This window comes from Bombina bombina, chromosome 2, assembly GCF_027579735.1.
Source record: "Bombina bombina isolate aBomBom1 chromosome 2, aBomBom1.pri, whole genome shotgun sequence".
In the NCBI taxonomy this organism is placed as follows: domain Eukaryota; kingdom Metazoa; phylum Chordata; class Amphibia; order Anura; family Bombinatoridae; genus Bombina; species Bombina bombina.
In genome coordinates, this window is record NC_069500.1 from 774959081 (window position 1) to 774976165 (window position 17085).

At 37.1% G+C, this 17085-nt stretch overlaps 1 protein-coding gene across 1 annotated transcript in view; it reads left to right on the forward strand.

Annotated features, from left to right (window-relative positions):
* ARHGEF18 (Rho/Rac guanine nucleotide exchange factor 18) overlaps positions 1 to 17085 on the forward strand; it is a 794779-nt gene that overhangs the window by 156878 nt on the left and 620816 nt on the right. The window contains exon 3 of the mRNA XM_053702932.1: positions 13484 to 13923. Within this exon, the coding sequence (XP_053558907.1) occupies positions 13484 to 13923 (440 nt within the window). The remainder of the gene's footprint in view (positions 1 to 13483; positions 13924 to 17085) is intronic.

Here is a 17085-nt window from a genome sequence, read left to right on the forward strand (position 1 = left end):
ACTGTTTTGTGCTAAAACTTAAATAACTCCTCATGCGTGAACACAATCGGCTAGATTACGAGTTGTGCATTAGGGTTAAAAAGCAGCGTTGAGGTCCTAACGCTGCTTTTTAACGCCCGCTGGTGTTACGAGTCTTGCAGGTACAGGTGTACCGCTCACTCGGAAATACCGCAAATCCACTTACATCAATTGCGTATCCTATATTTTCAATGGGACTTGCATAGCGCCGGTATTACGAGTCTGACCAAAAGTGAGCGGTACACCCTCTCCTGTCAAGACTGATACCGCATTTAAAAGTCAGTAGTTAAGAGTTTTACACTACAACGCCGTAGCATAAAGCTCTTAACTAAAGTGCTAAAAAGTACACTAACACCCATAAACTACCTATTAACCCCCAAACCAAGCCCCCCCCCCCCCCCACATTGCAAACACTAAAATAAAAATTTTAACCCCTAATCTGCCGAACCGGAGATCGCCGCCACTATAATAATACATATTAACCCCTAAACCACGCACTCCCGCATCGCAAACACTAGTTAAATATTATTAACCCATAATCTGCCTACCCTAACATCGCCAACACCTACCTACATTTATTAAACCCTAACCTGCTGCCCCCAACGTCGCCGCCACTATATTAAATGTATTAACCCCTAAACCTAAGTCTAACCCTAAACCTAACCCCCCCTAACTGAAATATAATTTTAATAAATCTAAATAACATTACTATCATTAACTAAATTATTCCTATTTAAAACTAAATACTTACCTATAAAATAAACCCTAAGATAGCTACAATATAACTAATAGTTACATTGTATCTATCTTAGGGTTTATTTTTATTTTACAGGCAACTTTGTATTTATTTTAACTAGGTACAATAGTTATTAAATAGTATAAGGTAGAAAAAATCCTATTGGCTGATGCAATCAGCCAATAGGATTGAGCTTGCATTCTATTGGCTGATCCAATCAGCCAATAGAATGCCAGCTCAATCCTATTGGCTGATTGCATCAGCCAATAGGATTTTTTCTACCTTAATTCCGATTGGCTGATAGAATTCTATCAGCCAATCGGAATTGAAGGGACGTCATCTTGGATGACATCATTTAAAGGAAACTTCATTCTTCAGTCAGCCGTCATTTGAAGAGGATGCTCCGCGTCAGATGTCTTGATGATGGACCCGCTCCGCGCCGGATGGATGAAGATAGAAGATGCTGTCTGGATGAAGACTTCTGCCCGTCTGGAGGACCTCTTCTGCGCAGCTTGGATGAAGACTTCTGCCGTCTGGAGGACCACTTCTGCCCGGTTGGGTGAAGACGTTTCACGGTAGGGTGATCTTCAAGGGGTTAGTGTTAGGTTTGTTTAAGGGGGGATTGGGTGGGTTTTAGAGTAGGGTTGGTTGTGTGGGTGGTGGGTTTTAATGTTGGGGGAGTACTGATTACTTTGGGGCAATGCCCAGCAAAAGGCCCTTTTAAGGGCTATTTGTAATTTAGTGTAGGGTAGGGCTTTTTATTATTTTGGGGGGCTTTTTTATTTTGTTAGGGGGATTAGAGTAGGTGTAATTAGTTTATAAAATTCTTGTAATTATTATATTATTTTCTGTAATTTAGTGTTTGTTTTTTTCGTACTTTAGATAATTTTTTTAAATTGTAATTAATTGTATTTAGTTTAGGGAATTTATTTAATTATAGTGTAGTGCTAGGTGTAATTGTAACATAGGTTAGGTTTTATTTTACAGGTAAATTTGTCTTTATTTTAACTAGGTAGTTATTAAATAGTTAATAACTATTTAATAACTATTGTACCTAGTTAAAATAAATACAAATTTGCCTGTAAAATAAAAATAAACTCTAAGCTAGCTACAATGTAACTATTAGTTATATTGTAGCTAGCTTAGGGTTTATTTTATAGGTAAGTATTTAGTTTAAAATAGGAATAATGTAGTTAATTGTAGTAATTTTATTTAGATTTATTAAAATTATATTTAAGTTAGGGGGGTTAGGGTTAGGGTTAGACTTAGGTTTAGGGGTTTAGGTATGTTTATTATAGTGGTGGCGACATTGGGGGCAGCAGATTAGGGGTTAATAAATATAATGTAGGGTTCGGCGATGTTGGGGGCATCAGATTAGGGGTTCATAAGTATAATGTAGGTGGCGGCGGTGTCTGGAGCGGCAGATTAGGGGTTAATATTATAATGTAGGTGTCGGCGATGTCGGGGGCGGCAGATTAGGGGTTATTGAGTGTAATTGAGTATTGAGGGTTCATGTTAGGGTGTTAGGTGTAGACATAACTTTTGTTTCCCCATAGGAATCAATGGGGCTGCGTTAAGAGCTGAACGCTGCTTTTTTGCAGGTGTTAGTTGTTTTTTTCAGCCGGCTCTCCCCCATTGATTCCTATGGGAAAATCGTGCACAAGCACAATTTACCTGCTCACCGCTACTGTAATTAGAGCTGGTATTGAGGTGAGATGTGGAGCTAAATTTTGCTCTTCGCTCACTTTTTTGCTGTTATCGCCGGGTTTGTAAAGACCCGTAATACCAGCGTTGTCTGCAAGTGAGCGATGAGGAAAAACTGCTCTTTAGCACCGCACCCCTGTTAACGCAAAACTCGTAATCTAGGTGAATGTTATCTATATGGCCCACATAAACTAGCAGTCTCCTGTTGTGAAAAGCAAATGTCATAAGAGGCTGTCTATAGTGGCTTAGAAACAGGCAGACATTTAGAGGTTTAAATGTTATAAAGTATATTACTATATCAATGTTGGTTGTGCAAAGCTGGGGAATGGAAAGTAAAGGCATTATCTATCATTTTAAACAATAAACATTTTAGTGTAGACTGTCCCTTTAATAAACTGATTTTTAAGACTCTGCAGACCACCTATTATGTTGCTGTCTGGCTGTAAATAGCTAATAACATGTACTGTTTGTTCATGTGTGCCATATAGATAACATTGTGCTCATTCTAGTGGAGTTATTTAAGATTTAGCACTAATTGCCTGAAATGCAAGTCTGTCAAAAGATCTGAGATAAAGAGACTGTCTGCAGAAGCTTAGATACAAGGTAGTCAAAGAGGTAAAAAGTGTATTAATATAACAGTGTTGGTTATGCAAAACTGCGGAATGGTTTACTAAATACAGAGATTATCTAGCCACCCACCGCACAGTGCTCTTTATTCAATGAGGTGACATTTCCCCCTCCAAGCCAAAAACTGTGCTAGCATACAGAACAGTGCCAATCGGCTAGCATGGCTACAGGCTTAGTGGTGGAAACGTCACCTCAATGGAAAAAATAGCGCTGTGCCGTGGGTGGGCGGCCAGATCCACTTAATTTAGCAAGGAGGCAACAGCAAAAGAAAGGGTACAATTAGTACACCTTTTTTTACATAGTCAGCACTGAAGGTCCTATTTATTTTTAGTGCTGGTAAATCCTAGCATTTTTGAAATGCAAGGATTTACCATCACTTTAATGTAGTTGCGTGTGTGAAAACCCTATAACAAGTCTGCTCACATTTCCTATAACACCAGTTGGTAGCCCCTATTATGTTTTCAGTTTAAACAGTTTCTTAGTTCAGCAAATTAATCTAAGAAAGAATATTTATTTTTGTTTCATTCGATTTTTTTGTATTTAAAATATGCATTTCCTCCATACCGTTTAAATTAAAAAAAAATCAGCTTGATGTTTCTTATAAAATATTTTTTGAGTAAAGAAATGTAGGTTTGTAATAGTTGTCCATGCATAAAAAGCATATTTGATAAATGAAAATTTTATTATAAGCCACTCCCTTAAATGGACACTAAAGTCAAAGTTAAACAGCTAGATTACAAGTTTTGCGTTAGGCTTAAAAAGCAGCGTTAAGAGGTCCTAACGCTGCTTTTTAATGCCCGCTGGTATTACGAGTCTTGCAGTTACAGGTGTACCGCTCACTTTTTTGGCCAGACTTGGAAATACCGCAAATCCACTTACGTAAATTGCGTATCCTCTTTTTTTCAATGGGACTTGCATAGCGCCGGTATTACGAGTCTGCCAAAAAGTGAGCGGTACACCCTCTCCTGTCAAGCCTGGTACCGCACTTTAAAGTCAGTAGTTAAGAGTTTTACACTACAACGCCATAGCATAAAACTCTTAACTAAAGTGCTAAAAAGTACACTAACACCCATAAATTACTTATTAACCCCTAAACCGAGGCCCTCTTGCATCGCAAACACTAAAAAAAAAAATTAACCCCTAATCTGCCGAATCGGACATCGCCGCCACAATAATAAATATATTAACCCCTAAACCGCTGCACTCCCGCCTCGCAAACATTAGTTAAATATTATTAACCCCTAATCTACCGCCCCTAACATCGCCGACACCTACCTACATTTATTAACCCCTAATCTGCCGCCCCCAACGTCGCCGCCACTATACTAAAGTTATTAACCCCTAAATCTAAGTCTAACCCTAACCCCCCTAACTTAAATATAATTAAAATAAATCTAAATAAAAATTACTATCATTAACTAAATTATTCCTATTTAAAACTAAATACTTACCTATAAAATAAACCCTAAGCTAGCTTCAATTTAACTAATAGTTACATTGTAGCTAGCTTAGGGTTTATTTTTATTTTACAGGCAAGTTTGTATTTATTTTAACTAGGTAGAATAGTTACTAAATAGTTATTAACTATTTAATAAACTACCTAGCTAAAATAAAGACAAATTGACCTGTAAAATAAAACCTAACCTAAGTTACACTAACACCTAACACTACACTATAATTAAATTAATTCTCTAAATTAAATACAATTAAATAAAATTATCTAAAGTACAAAAAAACCCCACTTAATTACAGAAAATAATAAACAAATTGCAAGATGTTTAAAATAATTACACCTAATCTAATCCCCCTAACTAAATGAAAAAGCCCCCCTAAAATAAAAAAGCCCTACCCTACACTAAATTACAAATAGCCCTTAAAATGGCCTTTTGTGGGGCATTGCCCCAAAGTAATCAGCTCTTTTACCTGTAAAAAAATGACAAATCCCCCCCAACAAAAATACCCACCACCCACACAACCAATCCTACTCTAAAACCCACCCAATACCCCCTTAAAAAAACCTAACACTAACCCCTTGAAGATCACCTTACAGGGAGAAGTCTTCATCCAACCCGGGCTGAAGTCCTCAACCAAGCCTGGATAAGTCTTCATTGAAGCCGGCCAGAAGAGGTCCTCCAGACGGGCAGAAGTCTTCATCCAGACGGCATCTTCTATCTTCATCCATCTGGTGCGGAGCGGGTCCATCTTCAAGACATCTGACGCGGAGCATCCTCTTCCTTCTGACGGCTAACACTGAATGAAGGTTCCTTTTAAATGACGTCATCCAAGATGGCCTCCCTTCAATTCCGATTGGCTGATAGAATTCTATCAGCCAATCGGAATTAAGGTAGAAATAATTCTATTGGCTGATGCAATCAGCCAATAGGATTGAAGTTCAATCCTATTGGCTGATCCAATCATTGCATCAGCCAAAAGGATTTTTTTCTACCTTAATTCTGATTGGCTCATAGAATTCTATCAGCCAATCGGAATTGAAGGGACGCCATCTTGGATGATGTCATTTAAAGGAACCTTCATTCAGTGTTAGCCGTCGGATGAAGAGGATGCTCCGCGTTGGATGTCTTGAAGATAGACCCGCTCCGCGCTGGATGGATGAAGATAGAAGATACCGTCTGGATGAAGACTTCTGCACGTCTGGAGGACCACTTCGCCCGGCTTGGATGAAGACTTCTCCCGGCTTAGTTGAGGACTTCGGCCCGGTTGGATGAAGACTTCTCCCAGTAAGGTGATCTTCAAGGGGTTAGTGTTAGGTTTTTTTAAGGGGGTATTGGGTGGGTTTTAGAGTAGGGTTGGTTGTGTGGGTGGTGGGTTTTAATGTTGGGGGGGATTTGGAATTTTTTTTACAGGTAAAAGAGCTTATTACTTTGGGGCAATGCCCCGCAAAAGGCCCTTTTAAGGGCTATTTGTAATTTAGTGTAGGGTAGGGCTTTTTTATTTTGGGGGGGCTTTTTTATTTTGTTAGGGGGATTAGATTAGGTATAATTAGTTTAAAAATCTTGTAATTTGTTTATTATTTTCTGTAATTTAGTGTTTGTTTGTTTTTGTACTTTAGATAATTTAATTTAATTGTATTTAATTGTTTTTAATTTAGGTAATTTATTTCATTATAGTGTAGTGTTAGGTGTAATTGTAACTTAGGTTAGGTTTTATTTTACAGGTACATTTGTATTTATTTTAACTAGGAAGTTATTAAATAGTTAATACTATTTAGTTTCTATTCTACCTTGTTAAAATAAATACAAACTTGCCTGTAAAATAAAAATAAACCCTAAGCTCGCTACAATGTAACTATTTGTTATATTGTAGCTAGTTTAGGGTTTATTTTATAGGTAAGTATTTAGTTTTAAATAGGAATAATTTAGTTAATGATATGAATTTTATTTAGATTTATTTAAATTACATTTAAGTTAGGGAGGGTTATACTTAGGTTTAGGGGTTAATAAATTTAGAATAGTGGCGGCGACATTGGGGGCAGCAGATTATGGGTTAATAAATATAATGTAGGTGTCAGCGATGTTAGGGGCAGCAGATTAGGGGTTAATAGTTATAATGTAGGTGTCATCGTTGTTGGGGGCGGCAGATCAGGGGTTAATAAGTATAATGTAGGTGTCGGCGATGTCGGGGGCGGCAGATTAGGGTTAATATGTGTAAGATTAGGGGTGTTTAGACTCTGGTTCGTGTTAGGGTGTTAGGTGTAGACATAAATTGTATTTCGAATAAGAATGGGGATAGAAATCATATAAATTGTAACTGATAATTCCCCGTCAGGCACTAGGTTATCACAGATATAGACAATAAAAGTATTTTCTCCCAAATTGGGGAAAATAATACTTATATATACAATGATATGATATAACCCAATAAAACCTGGGGAGGGTGCTCACTGTTCAAATAAATATAGAAAAAAAGGGAAGAAAAGCGAACAGAAATAAGAGCACTCACAGAAGGAATGGCATATGTGGCTGGGCAGTGTAGGTGTGTGACATAAAACTTAACATTTATTATTCAAAAAAGAGATAAGAACTACTATTGAAGTAGTGATTAATACTTAGATTAAAAGATAAACAAGTAATGGGTGGCTTTCTATCCACATAACCCCAAACAAGGTGTAGCAATGAAGCTTCAAAAACAAATAAGAGGGATTCTGGGCATAGACACACCATAAAATGGTTCACGGATTGCACAGTTACTATCTGAAAAAGAGGATTGACCTCAAACGTATTAAGCTATCTAGTGCAATACTGGATCGGTGTGAGTCTGTCCAAAAAATCCCAGTTAACAGATTTAGTATGGGGAAATGAAAGTGGCAAGGTCTACACAAACGAAAGTGTACTATGTAATACACAATTAAAGTAGGAGAGTATGCTTACAAATAAAATACTGGCAAGCAAAAACAACAATTAGGTTGCTAATAAGGTAATTCCCATAGGAGTTAGTACATGCCTAATAAAGTGTGACCAGCCACATTATAAAGTGGATAGAAAGCCGGTAGAGCACCTGATGCGCATTTCGCCTGGCTTGGCTTTATCAAAGGCTAACCGGACTGCCTGTAGCCACTAAGCCTATATAGGACAAGTCACCAATCAATTCTCATGTGTGGTTCACACCTCCGTGTGAACCAATCGAAAAGGTCCTCCCATAATTGGTCAGTCAGCGTCACATGACTTAGAACAGAAGGAGTTACGTTTAGGAGGCGGCTATGAGCCGTCATAATATGCAAATTTATAGGTATCCAAATGGAAGTGTAATTCTTATGTTAGCTAGTAATATGCAAGAGAAAAGTTAGCATCTGAGAAACAAATACGATCTAAAGGGATTTTTTGCATCCATAATTGCAGGAACGTTAGGAGTCTAATTGAATGAAGTTATTCATATATTTTCACCAAGCTGGGATAAATAGTAAGGCAACAGGGAATAGCAAATATTCATCTGACGATACCAAATATCTAACTTAAGCTGTGATGTTTCTGTGTATTTGAAATAGTTAGTGAGTTTTAACATTTATGAATTAATCCAATCCTAGATTTTATAGATGTTTTGAAATAAAATAAAAGGAAGTTTATTATCTGATTCTCACGTAACTAATAACTGCATATAGCAATTAGTTAGTTTGTCAATATGGCACAAAATGTATTGCAAAAAAAGGGGAGAGAGAAGGTCAAGTACAAGAATGCCATTCTCTAAAAAAGAGAGTAATTTCTTATATGCACATACTACCGTTTGTACACTTTATACAATGTTCATACGTTCATAGAAGACCAAAGATATTAAGATATCACACTATTGTGTTGAGTCTGCTCATTACAACTCTCATTCAGTTGGTTGAGAGGTATAAAATAACATACAATATGAATGAACCCGTGTGAATAAAGGAATATTGATCTATAGTCTTTCATTAATAGAAATGATTGTTCTCATTCAATAAACTATCCTTTTATGAAGGACACGGTATGATAATTTAGACCTAAAGATGTTCTTTTGAATGTCAGCCTATCAATTAACTGGTCATGAAGGATATTGATGACCCCTTGTTTGATTAAATAACGTGATGATTTTACATCAATAACATAGAATTAATATGTCATATTTGATGAGCAATAGAAACTTAAATATTGGGTAGAGATTTATATTGTGAAGGTAGATCAGCAGCAATCAAATCTAAAACCCATCTCAAAGTAGCTTAATATCCAGTAAGTGTTTGATAACCGATTATAGATTGGATAAAACAAACATCTTCGTTCGGTAGATTATCCTTTTATGAAGGACAAAGATGTCAAATGTTGGTGAGCTTAAAATATAAGTTGATTATCAGTCTATCAATTTACTGATCATGGTGGATATTCAGAACCACTACTTAAATCAGAGTAATATCTGTAAATGTTAATGTTACGTCCATAATACATAAAGTTTTGTTTATATACAGATAAGATGTCATATTTTATGAACAATGGGAAGTTTAATAGGTAATTTATGGAAATTTCTTATATAAGAGAGGTCAATAGATTTCCAAGTATCAAAATGCACTACTTATTAAAAACATATTTAATGACCCCCAACTATTAAAATCTTTTTCGTTCAGTGTGTTGTCCTTATCTGGAAAGCAAAACATGACACTTAGTATTGTGTAAAGATAAAAAGCAAGGTATTAAGGATACAATTCTAGTAAAGGACATATCTTAATATCAGATCTTAGTAGTTATAAATAGGCATTATACCCATCCTGTTCATTTAAACCATTCAGTATCAAAGTGTTCAGCCAGAAAATTGTATTTCCCCTTAGGAATCGATGGGGCTGCGTTAGGAGCTAAACGCTGCTTTTTTGCAGGTGTTAGACTTTTTTTCAGCCAGCTCTCCCCGTTGATTCCTATGGGGAAATTGTGCACGACCACACACAACCAGCTCACCGCTAACGTAAGCAGCGCTGGTATTGGAGTGAGATGTGGAGCAAAATTTTGCTCAACGCTCACTTTTTGTCTGTTAACGCTGGGTTTGTAAAAACCTGTAATACCAGCGCTGTCTGTAAGTGAGCGGTGAGGCATAAACTGCTTGTTAGCACCGCACAGCCTCTAACGCAAAACTTGTAATCTAGGTGATTCTTTTTTGATTCAGACAGAGCATGCCATTTTAAACAAATTTCCAATTTACTTTGTTTGTCTAATTTGCTTTGTTCTCTAGGTATTTTTTAGTAGAAAAGCATACCTAAGTAGGCTCAGAAGCCTCAATTCTCTACTGGGAGCTAGTTGTTGACTGGTTGCTGCACATATATGCCTCTTGCCATTGGCTCACCTGGTGTATACAGCTAGCTCCTAGTAGTGCACTTCTGCTCCTTCAACAAAGGATACTAAGACAATTAGGCAAATCTGTTAATAAAAGTAAATTGAAAAGCTTTTAAAAAGTTTGCCCACCCACAAAAAAGCAAACATTTTTATTTCTGCTTTTTCTTGGGGTCCCATCTCCGGCATAGAACATAATTACAAAAGATATTAAATGAGGTTTGACCAACCAAGCTTGCAGGCAAAATTAGGTAGCACACTAATTAAAGGGACACAAAACCCAAACATTTTCTTTCATGATTCAGATAGAGCATACAATTTTAAACAACATTCCAATTGACTTCTATTATCCAATCTGCTTCATTCTTTAGGTATCCTTTGTTGAAGAAATAGCAATGCACATGGGTGAGCCAATAACACAAGGCATCTGCAGCCACCAATCAGCATCTCCTGAGCCTATTTAGATATGCTTTTCAATAAGGGATATTAAGAAAATGAAGCAAATTAAATAATAGAAGTAAATTGGAAAGATGTTTACAATTAGACGCTCTTTCTGAATCATTAAAAAACAAAAATTGAGTTTTGTGTCCCTTTAACCCTTTGAGTGCTAATGACGGCTCTGAGCCATCACAGAGTTTCTTACTCTAGTGCTCAGAGCCGTCATGAGCACTCTCCCATCTTGAGGGAGATCTGGGGGCTCCTTACTGCTGCTACCCCGGCGATCGTGCCTGTAGAGTGACAGGCATCGCCGGGGCTTCATGTGATGCGCGGTGACGTCACGCGCAATTACGTGATGACGTCACCGCGCAACTTTATTTATACTTAACAATGTTAGGTATAGGAGGAGGGGGTATGCTGCTTAGAAGCCTGTATCTCAGGCATCTAAGCAGCTACAGACCCCCAAGACCCACTGTTGGAAAGGCAATCGTCTAACCTTTCCAACAGTGTAAGTCTTGGGAGTCTGTAAAAAAAATTAAAAAGTTACAAAAATGTTTTTTCAAAAAGAAAAAAAAGAAAAGAAAATATTAGCACCCAGGTGGGAAATGGCTTAGCAGCCAAAGGGTTAAGTAACAAAATGATATTGTATAGTCCTCGTGCTGCTTTTCAGAAATCTTTTACATTTATACAACGTTCAGCCAAAAAAACCCCACAATTTTGCTTTTTGGTCTCTCTCAGGAGCGTGAGACAAAACACTATTTTTACACAAAAGCAAGAGATGAGAACAGTCTGGAAATGTCATAGGTTTGGCAGGTGATTCCAGCACAGGTATCCTGTGAGCAACCGAAGCAGTCAGCCAATGAGAGCAGAGCAATGTTGTCATTTAAATGTACTCCATTAAAGGGACATTAAACACTTTGAGAAGGTAATATAAAATTATAAAATTGTATGTATAAAAAACTAAAATATACTTTCATTATTTATTTTGCCCCCCGTTCCTGTAATTCCATTCTGAAATTGTGAGCATTTGATTTCCTGTTACAAATGGAAGTGCAGAACACTGTTATATCCCACACAGCGATTGGTTGCACACTCTAGTGACCTATTTATAACTGTCCCTAATTGGCCACAGCAGAGAAAGTAACCTAAGTTACATCATGGCAGCTCCCAATGTTTTATAGACATTAATACGTTACACTTATTTTGTCACTATTTAAACAATTAATGAAACTTTAAAAAAATACACCAACATGTTATTCTCAGACTAATCTTTTCTTTGAAAGCATCATTATATCTAGCATTTATTTAGGGCTAGATTACAAGTGGCACGCAAATGATTTCACAAGGGTTTTTGTGATTTTTGCGCTCTGTTTAAATTGAGCTGATATTACAAGTTGAGCGCTAGAATCATTACTGCGATTTCAGAGCTGTGGTTAACTTTTTTTGCGAAAATAAAGTGTCACAAAACACATCAAAAATACATCACAGAGTACCCTTACACTTATAATGACACTGTCTAATAAAAAATATTCACATATGTATATATACACACATATAAACACATAAATATATATGTAAACATATAGACATTTTGCCATTAAGTAGATGAAAACATGTAAAAACATATTTATGCAATATTTATATTTAGTAAAATTATTAACTATGTATTTACTGTAAATATTTCACATTCCAATGTTCTGTACATAGCAGAGTATGTTTTAAGTATTTCTAAATAGATATTCCTATATACAGTATATCTGTATATATCTATACCTATATATAATCATATATATATATATATATATATATATATATATATATATATATATATATATATAGGTATAAATATATATTTGTTTAAAAAACATCAGATATATGTAGAAATATTTATTTATGAATATATACAACATATAACCATTACAGAAAGGTTATTGGAATATGAAATATTGATATTTTCATGTGGGGTTATCGCTAATGACAATTTGTTATGGTGTTTGCGCAAGAGTGGGATTTTTTTCCACTTTTTTTTCTCCATTGACTTCTATGGGGGAATACTTGAACACACATTCAATATTCTAAGTTCAGATTTTTGAGGCTAGTTTTCTTTTAACTTGTAATACCAGCGCAACCTGAGTAGCGCAAAAAGGTTAATTCTAGCGGAGTTTTCGCTATAGCGAAAACTCAAAATACTGTGCCACTTGTAATCTAGCCCTAAGTGTTAAAGTGTCAAAATTAAACTTTCATGATTTAGATAGAGCATGCAATTTTAAGCAACTTTCTAATTTACTCCTATTATCAATTTTTCAGCGTTCTCTTGGTATCTTTATTTTAAAAAGCTGGAATGTAAGCTTGTGAGCCAGCCCATTTTTGGTTCAGTAACTGTCTGTGTAGCGCTTGCTGATTGGTGTCTAAATGTAGCAACCAATCAGCAACCGCTACCCAGGGTACTGAACCAAAAATAGCCTGGCTCCTATGCTTACATTCCAGCTTTTTAAAATAAAGATACCAAGAGAACGAAGAAGAATTGATAGTAGCAGTACATTAAAAAGTTGCTTAAAATGGCATGCTATATCTGAATCATGAAAGTTTAATTTTGACTAAACTATCTCTTTAATGTCCCTTTAAAGAGTCCACTTTTCCTGAGTGAAGGTGATAATCAATTGTTTTTAGCTTATGAAACCTTGCTGGGGGGAAAATTGTGCCGGATATCAAAGTCAGATAATTGCAGTCTCAGTGTTTATGCTCTTTTGAGGAAATGTGATTATGAAAAAAAAGTTACAGACAGCAAAAAACACAGCAGGACTACACAAAGCAAAACCAAAAGTCACAGGTACTTCCCAATATACAGTATTACTATAGCAGTGAAAAAGGAACACTTAAGATGACAGTAATTGAGAACAAGGAGCAGTATTTTGGTAAGACTTGTGACTTGAGGTAAAGAGTTAAAGGAACAGAAGAGGAAGATGGTCTGTGAAAAGGGATAAACACAGCTGTGAAAGAGAACTGTATCTCCACTTCTTGTTCAGACCTTTTTATTCTGTAAAGTATCATACATCTGTTTTTCAGTTAACAGAACTATAAGATCAGACTATGCCACATACCTGTGCAAAGATTTCTCTTTGTCATGTAGATCTCACAATCAATTGATTTTTTTATTGTATTTTCCCAGGATGATGTTTCTGTTGACCTAGATGAATCCATAGTGAGCAGCAATGAAGATTTGCCTTCTATGGACTCCTCACTCCTTGGTTCTGAATACTATAAAGACTTGGAACTTATGGAGTCATCAGAGTCTATCAGCACTCAGCCAGAGACAAAGACACAGGCTACCGCTACTTTCTGTGTGACTGGAGAAACTAACATTAGCTTTGATAAAGGAGAGGTGATCATCACTTATACCAAACCGTTTCTATGTCCCATGGTGTACGGGGATTCTGCCATGCCAGAACTAGCACTCACAGGTTACCATGAAGAGAAAAATGAAGGATCCTTAGGACAAGAAAAAACAGCTACTGTTGAGGAACGCATTCCTATTTTAGTCAGGTCATTGTCAACTTCTAGAAGACACAGCTGGGATGATGCAGTATCACCAACTGAAACAGTCCGCAGGTAAGGAAAGCAGTACATAAATATCCTTCTTTAGGCCACCACAATCAACAACACACTGGTGTATATTCTATAAAAAAATAGCATTGTGTTAATTAAGTAATACTGGTCATAGCTTAAAGCATTTGACCACTTCAGGGCTGCCATCAGGGGGTGACAGGGGTGACTCCTGTCAGGTGCCCAATGGGCCAGGGGGGCCCCATGAGGCAAGAACTAAAAAAAAAAAAAAAAAATTAAAAATTTTTGTAAGCCACCAGTGGGTACTACAGCAGAGTGCTAATTGAGCATGGGAAATGTTATTACAAGGAGTAAAGTATTAGCATTTGAGAGGATTTCTGAGTGTGCACTAAACCACTATGCACAGTGTGAGACAGACTTGGCACTTTGTTTGTACAGTGTGTGCCTGAGTCAGACGGCAGATCACTTTCATTTGCAGAGGAGTTAGGAATTACTTAGCAAATGTTTTTTATTTCTTTGTGCAATTTTGGATTGTAACTTCAGTGTGGTAGTAGTTGTATGGTGGGGCCAGGGGTCCATAAAAACACATTTTTTAGCAGCAGTGTATTTATGATTATTTGACAATGCAGTGGAAATTCTATATTTAAAACCATGCAGAAATGTTTCCTCCTCAATACACAAATGGTAGGTGCCCTTTTGTTACATACCAACAAGCCTAAATCCTGCATTTAACCAGATCTAATGGTATGAGTACCACAGCTTATGGTTCCACCAAGACCATATAGAGTGCAGCATTTTCAAAATCCATAAGTACAGCTGACAGATGGGAACATTTGTACACTATATTTGAAGTGGTGCTCTTGGTTGGGGAAAATGGGAAAAAAAAAAAACAAACATATGTCAACCTTTTAAAAGTACTTTATTTTTGTTTACACGTTTACAAATATGATTCTTTACAAAGTGATCTCTTAATTTCTGCATTTTTTTTTATCACTGTTGATTTAGGGGATGCAAGGTGCATAAATGTGAGGGTGGGTGTATATGTCTGTTTTCTGTGGATGTCTCTGTGAGGGTGTGTGTGTGTATGTATGTATGTCTGTGTTTTCTGTGGATGTCTCTGTGAGGGTGTGTGTTTTCTGTGGGTGTCTCTGTGAGGGTGTGTGTATGTCTTTGTGTGTTTTCAGTGGATGTCTCAGTGAGGGTGTGTGTATGTATGTCTTTCTGTGTTTTATGTGGCTGTCTCTCTGTGTGTGTTGTGTGTGTACAGGGAGTGCAGAATTATTAGGCAAGTTGTATTTTTGAGGATTAATTTTATTATTGAACAACAACCATGTTCTCAATGAACCCAAAAAACTCATTAATATCAAAGCTGAATATTTTTGGAAGTAGTTTTTAGTTTGTTTTTAGTTTTAGCTATTTTAGGGGGATATCTGTGTGTGCAGGTGACTATTACTGTGCATAATTATTAGGCAACTTAACAAAAAACAAATATATACCCATTTCAATTATTTATTTTTACCAGTGAAACCAATATAACATCTCAACATTCACAAATATACATTTCTGACATTCAAAAACAAAACAAAAACAAATCAGTGACCAATATAGCCACCTTTCTTTGCAAGGACACTCAAAAGCCTGCCATCCATGGATTCTGTCAGTGTTTTCATCTGTTCACCATCAACATTGCGTGCAGCAGCAACCACAGCCTCCCAGACACTGTTCAGAGAGGTGTACTGTTTTCCCTCCTTGTAAATCTCACATTTGATGATGGACCACAGGTTCAAAATGGGGTTCAGATCAGGTGAACAAGGAGGCCATGTCATTAGATTTTCTTCTTTTATACCCTTTCTTGCCAGCCACGCTGTGGAGTACTTGGACGTGCGTGTGATGGAGCATTGTCCTGCATGAAAATCATGTTTTTCTTGAAGGATGCAGACTTCTTCCTGTACCACTGCTTGAAGAAGGTGTCTTCCAGAAACTGGCAGTAGGACTGGGAGTTGAGCTTGACTCCATCCTCAACCCGAAAAGGCCCCACAAGCTCATCTTTGATGATACCAGCCCAAACCAGTACTCCACCTCCACCTTGCTGGCGTCTGAGTCGGACTGGAGCTCTCTGCCCTTTACCAATCCAGCCACGGGCCCATCCATCTGGCCCATCAAGACTCACTCTCATTTCATCAGTCCATAAAACCTTAGAAAAATCAGTCTTGAGATATTTCTTGGCCCAGTCTTGACGTTTCAGCTTGTGTGTCTTGTTCAGTGGTGGTCGTCTTTCAGCCTTTCTTACCTTGGCCATGTCTCTGAGTATTGCACACCTTGTGCTTTTGGGCACTCCAGTGACGTTGCAGCTCTGAAATATGGCCAAACTGGTGGTAAGTGGCATCTTGACAGCTGCACGCTTGACTTTTCTCAGTTCATGGGCAGTTATTTTGCGCCTTGGTTTTTCCACACGCTTCTTGCGACCCTGTTGACTATTTTGAATGAAACGCTTGATTGTTCGATGATCACGCTTCAGAAGCTTTGCAATTTTAAGAGTGCTGCATCCCTCTGCAAGATATCTCACTATTTTTGACTTTTCTGAGCCTGTCAAGTCCTTCTTTTGACCCATTTTGCCAAAGGAAAGGAAGTTGCCTAATAATTATGCACACCTGATATAGGGTGTTGATGTCATTAGACCACACCCCTTCTCATTACAGAGATGCACATAACCTAATATGCTTAATTGGTAGTAGGCTTTCGAGCCTATACAGCTTGGAGTAAGACAACATGCATAAAGAGGATGATGTGGTCAAAATACTCATTTGCCTAATAATTCTGCACTCCCTGTATGTCTTTGCGTGTTTTCTGAGGCAGTCTCTGTCGGTGTTTCCTTGGGTGTATGTGCAAGTTTGAGTTTGTGTGTGTGTGTCCATTGTCTGTTCCTTTTTAGGACATTTTGACCTTACTACTGATTATTCACATCTTTCTACAGACTTTGAGACCTTTACGGAAGTCACCAATCCACCATTTAACCTTTAAATTATTGTTTAGGCAGTTCAGGGCCCTTCCTTTCAGCCACTGCATGCTGTTGTCATTTAGTTGGCATCTTCCTTTACAAAAAGATAATCAGAACTCCATATTTTGTTTTCTAAATCTCCTTTTTTTTTTTTTACAAAACTGTAGTCTACCTCATTACTTGTCAGGTAAATGTAATCAAGTGCTGAG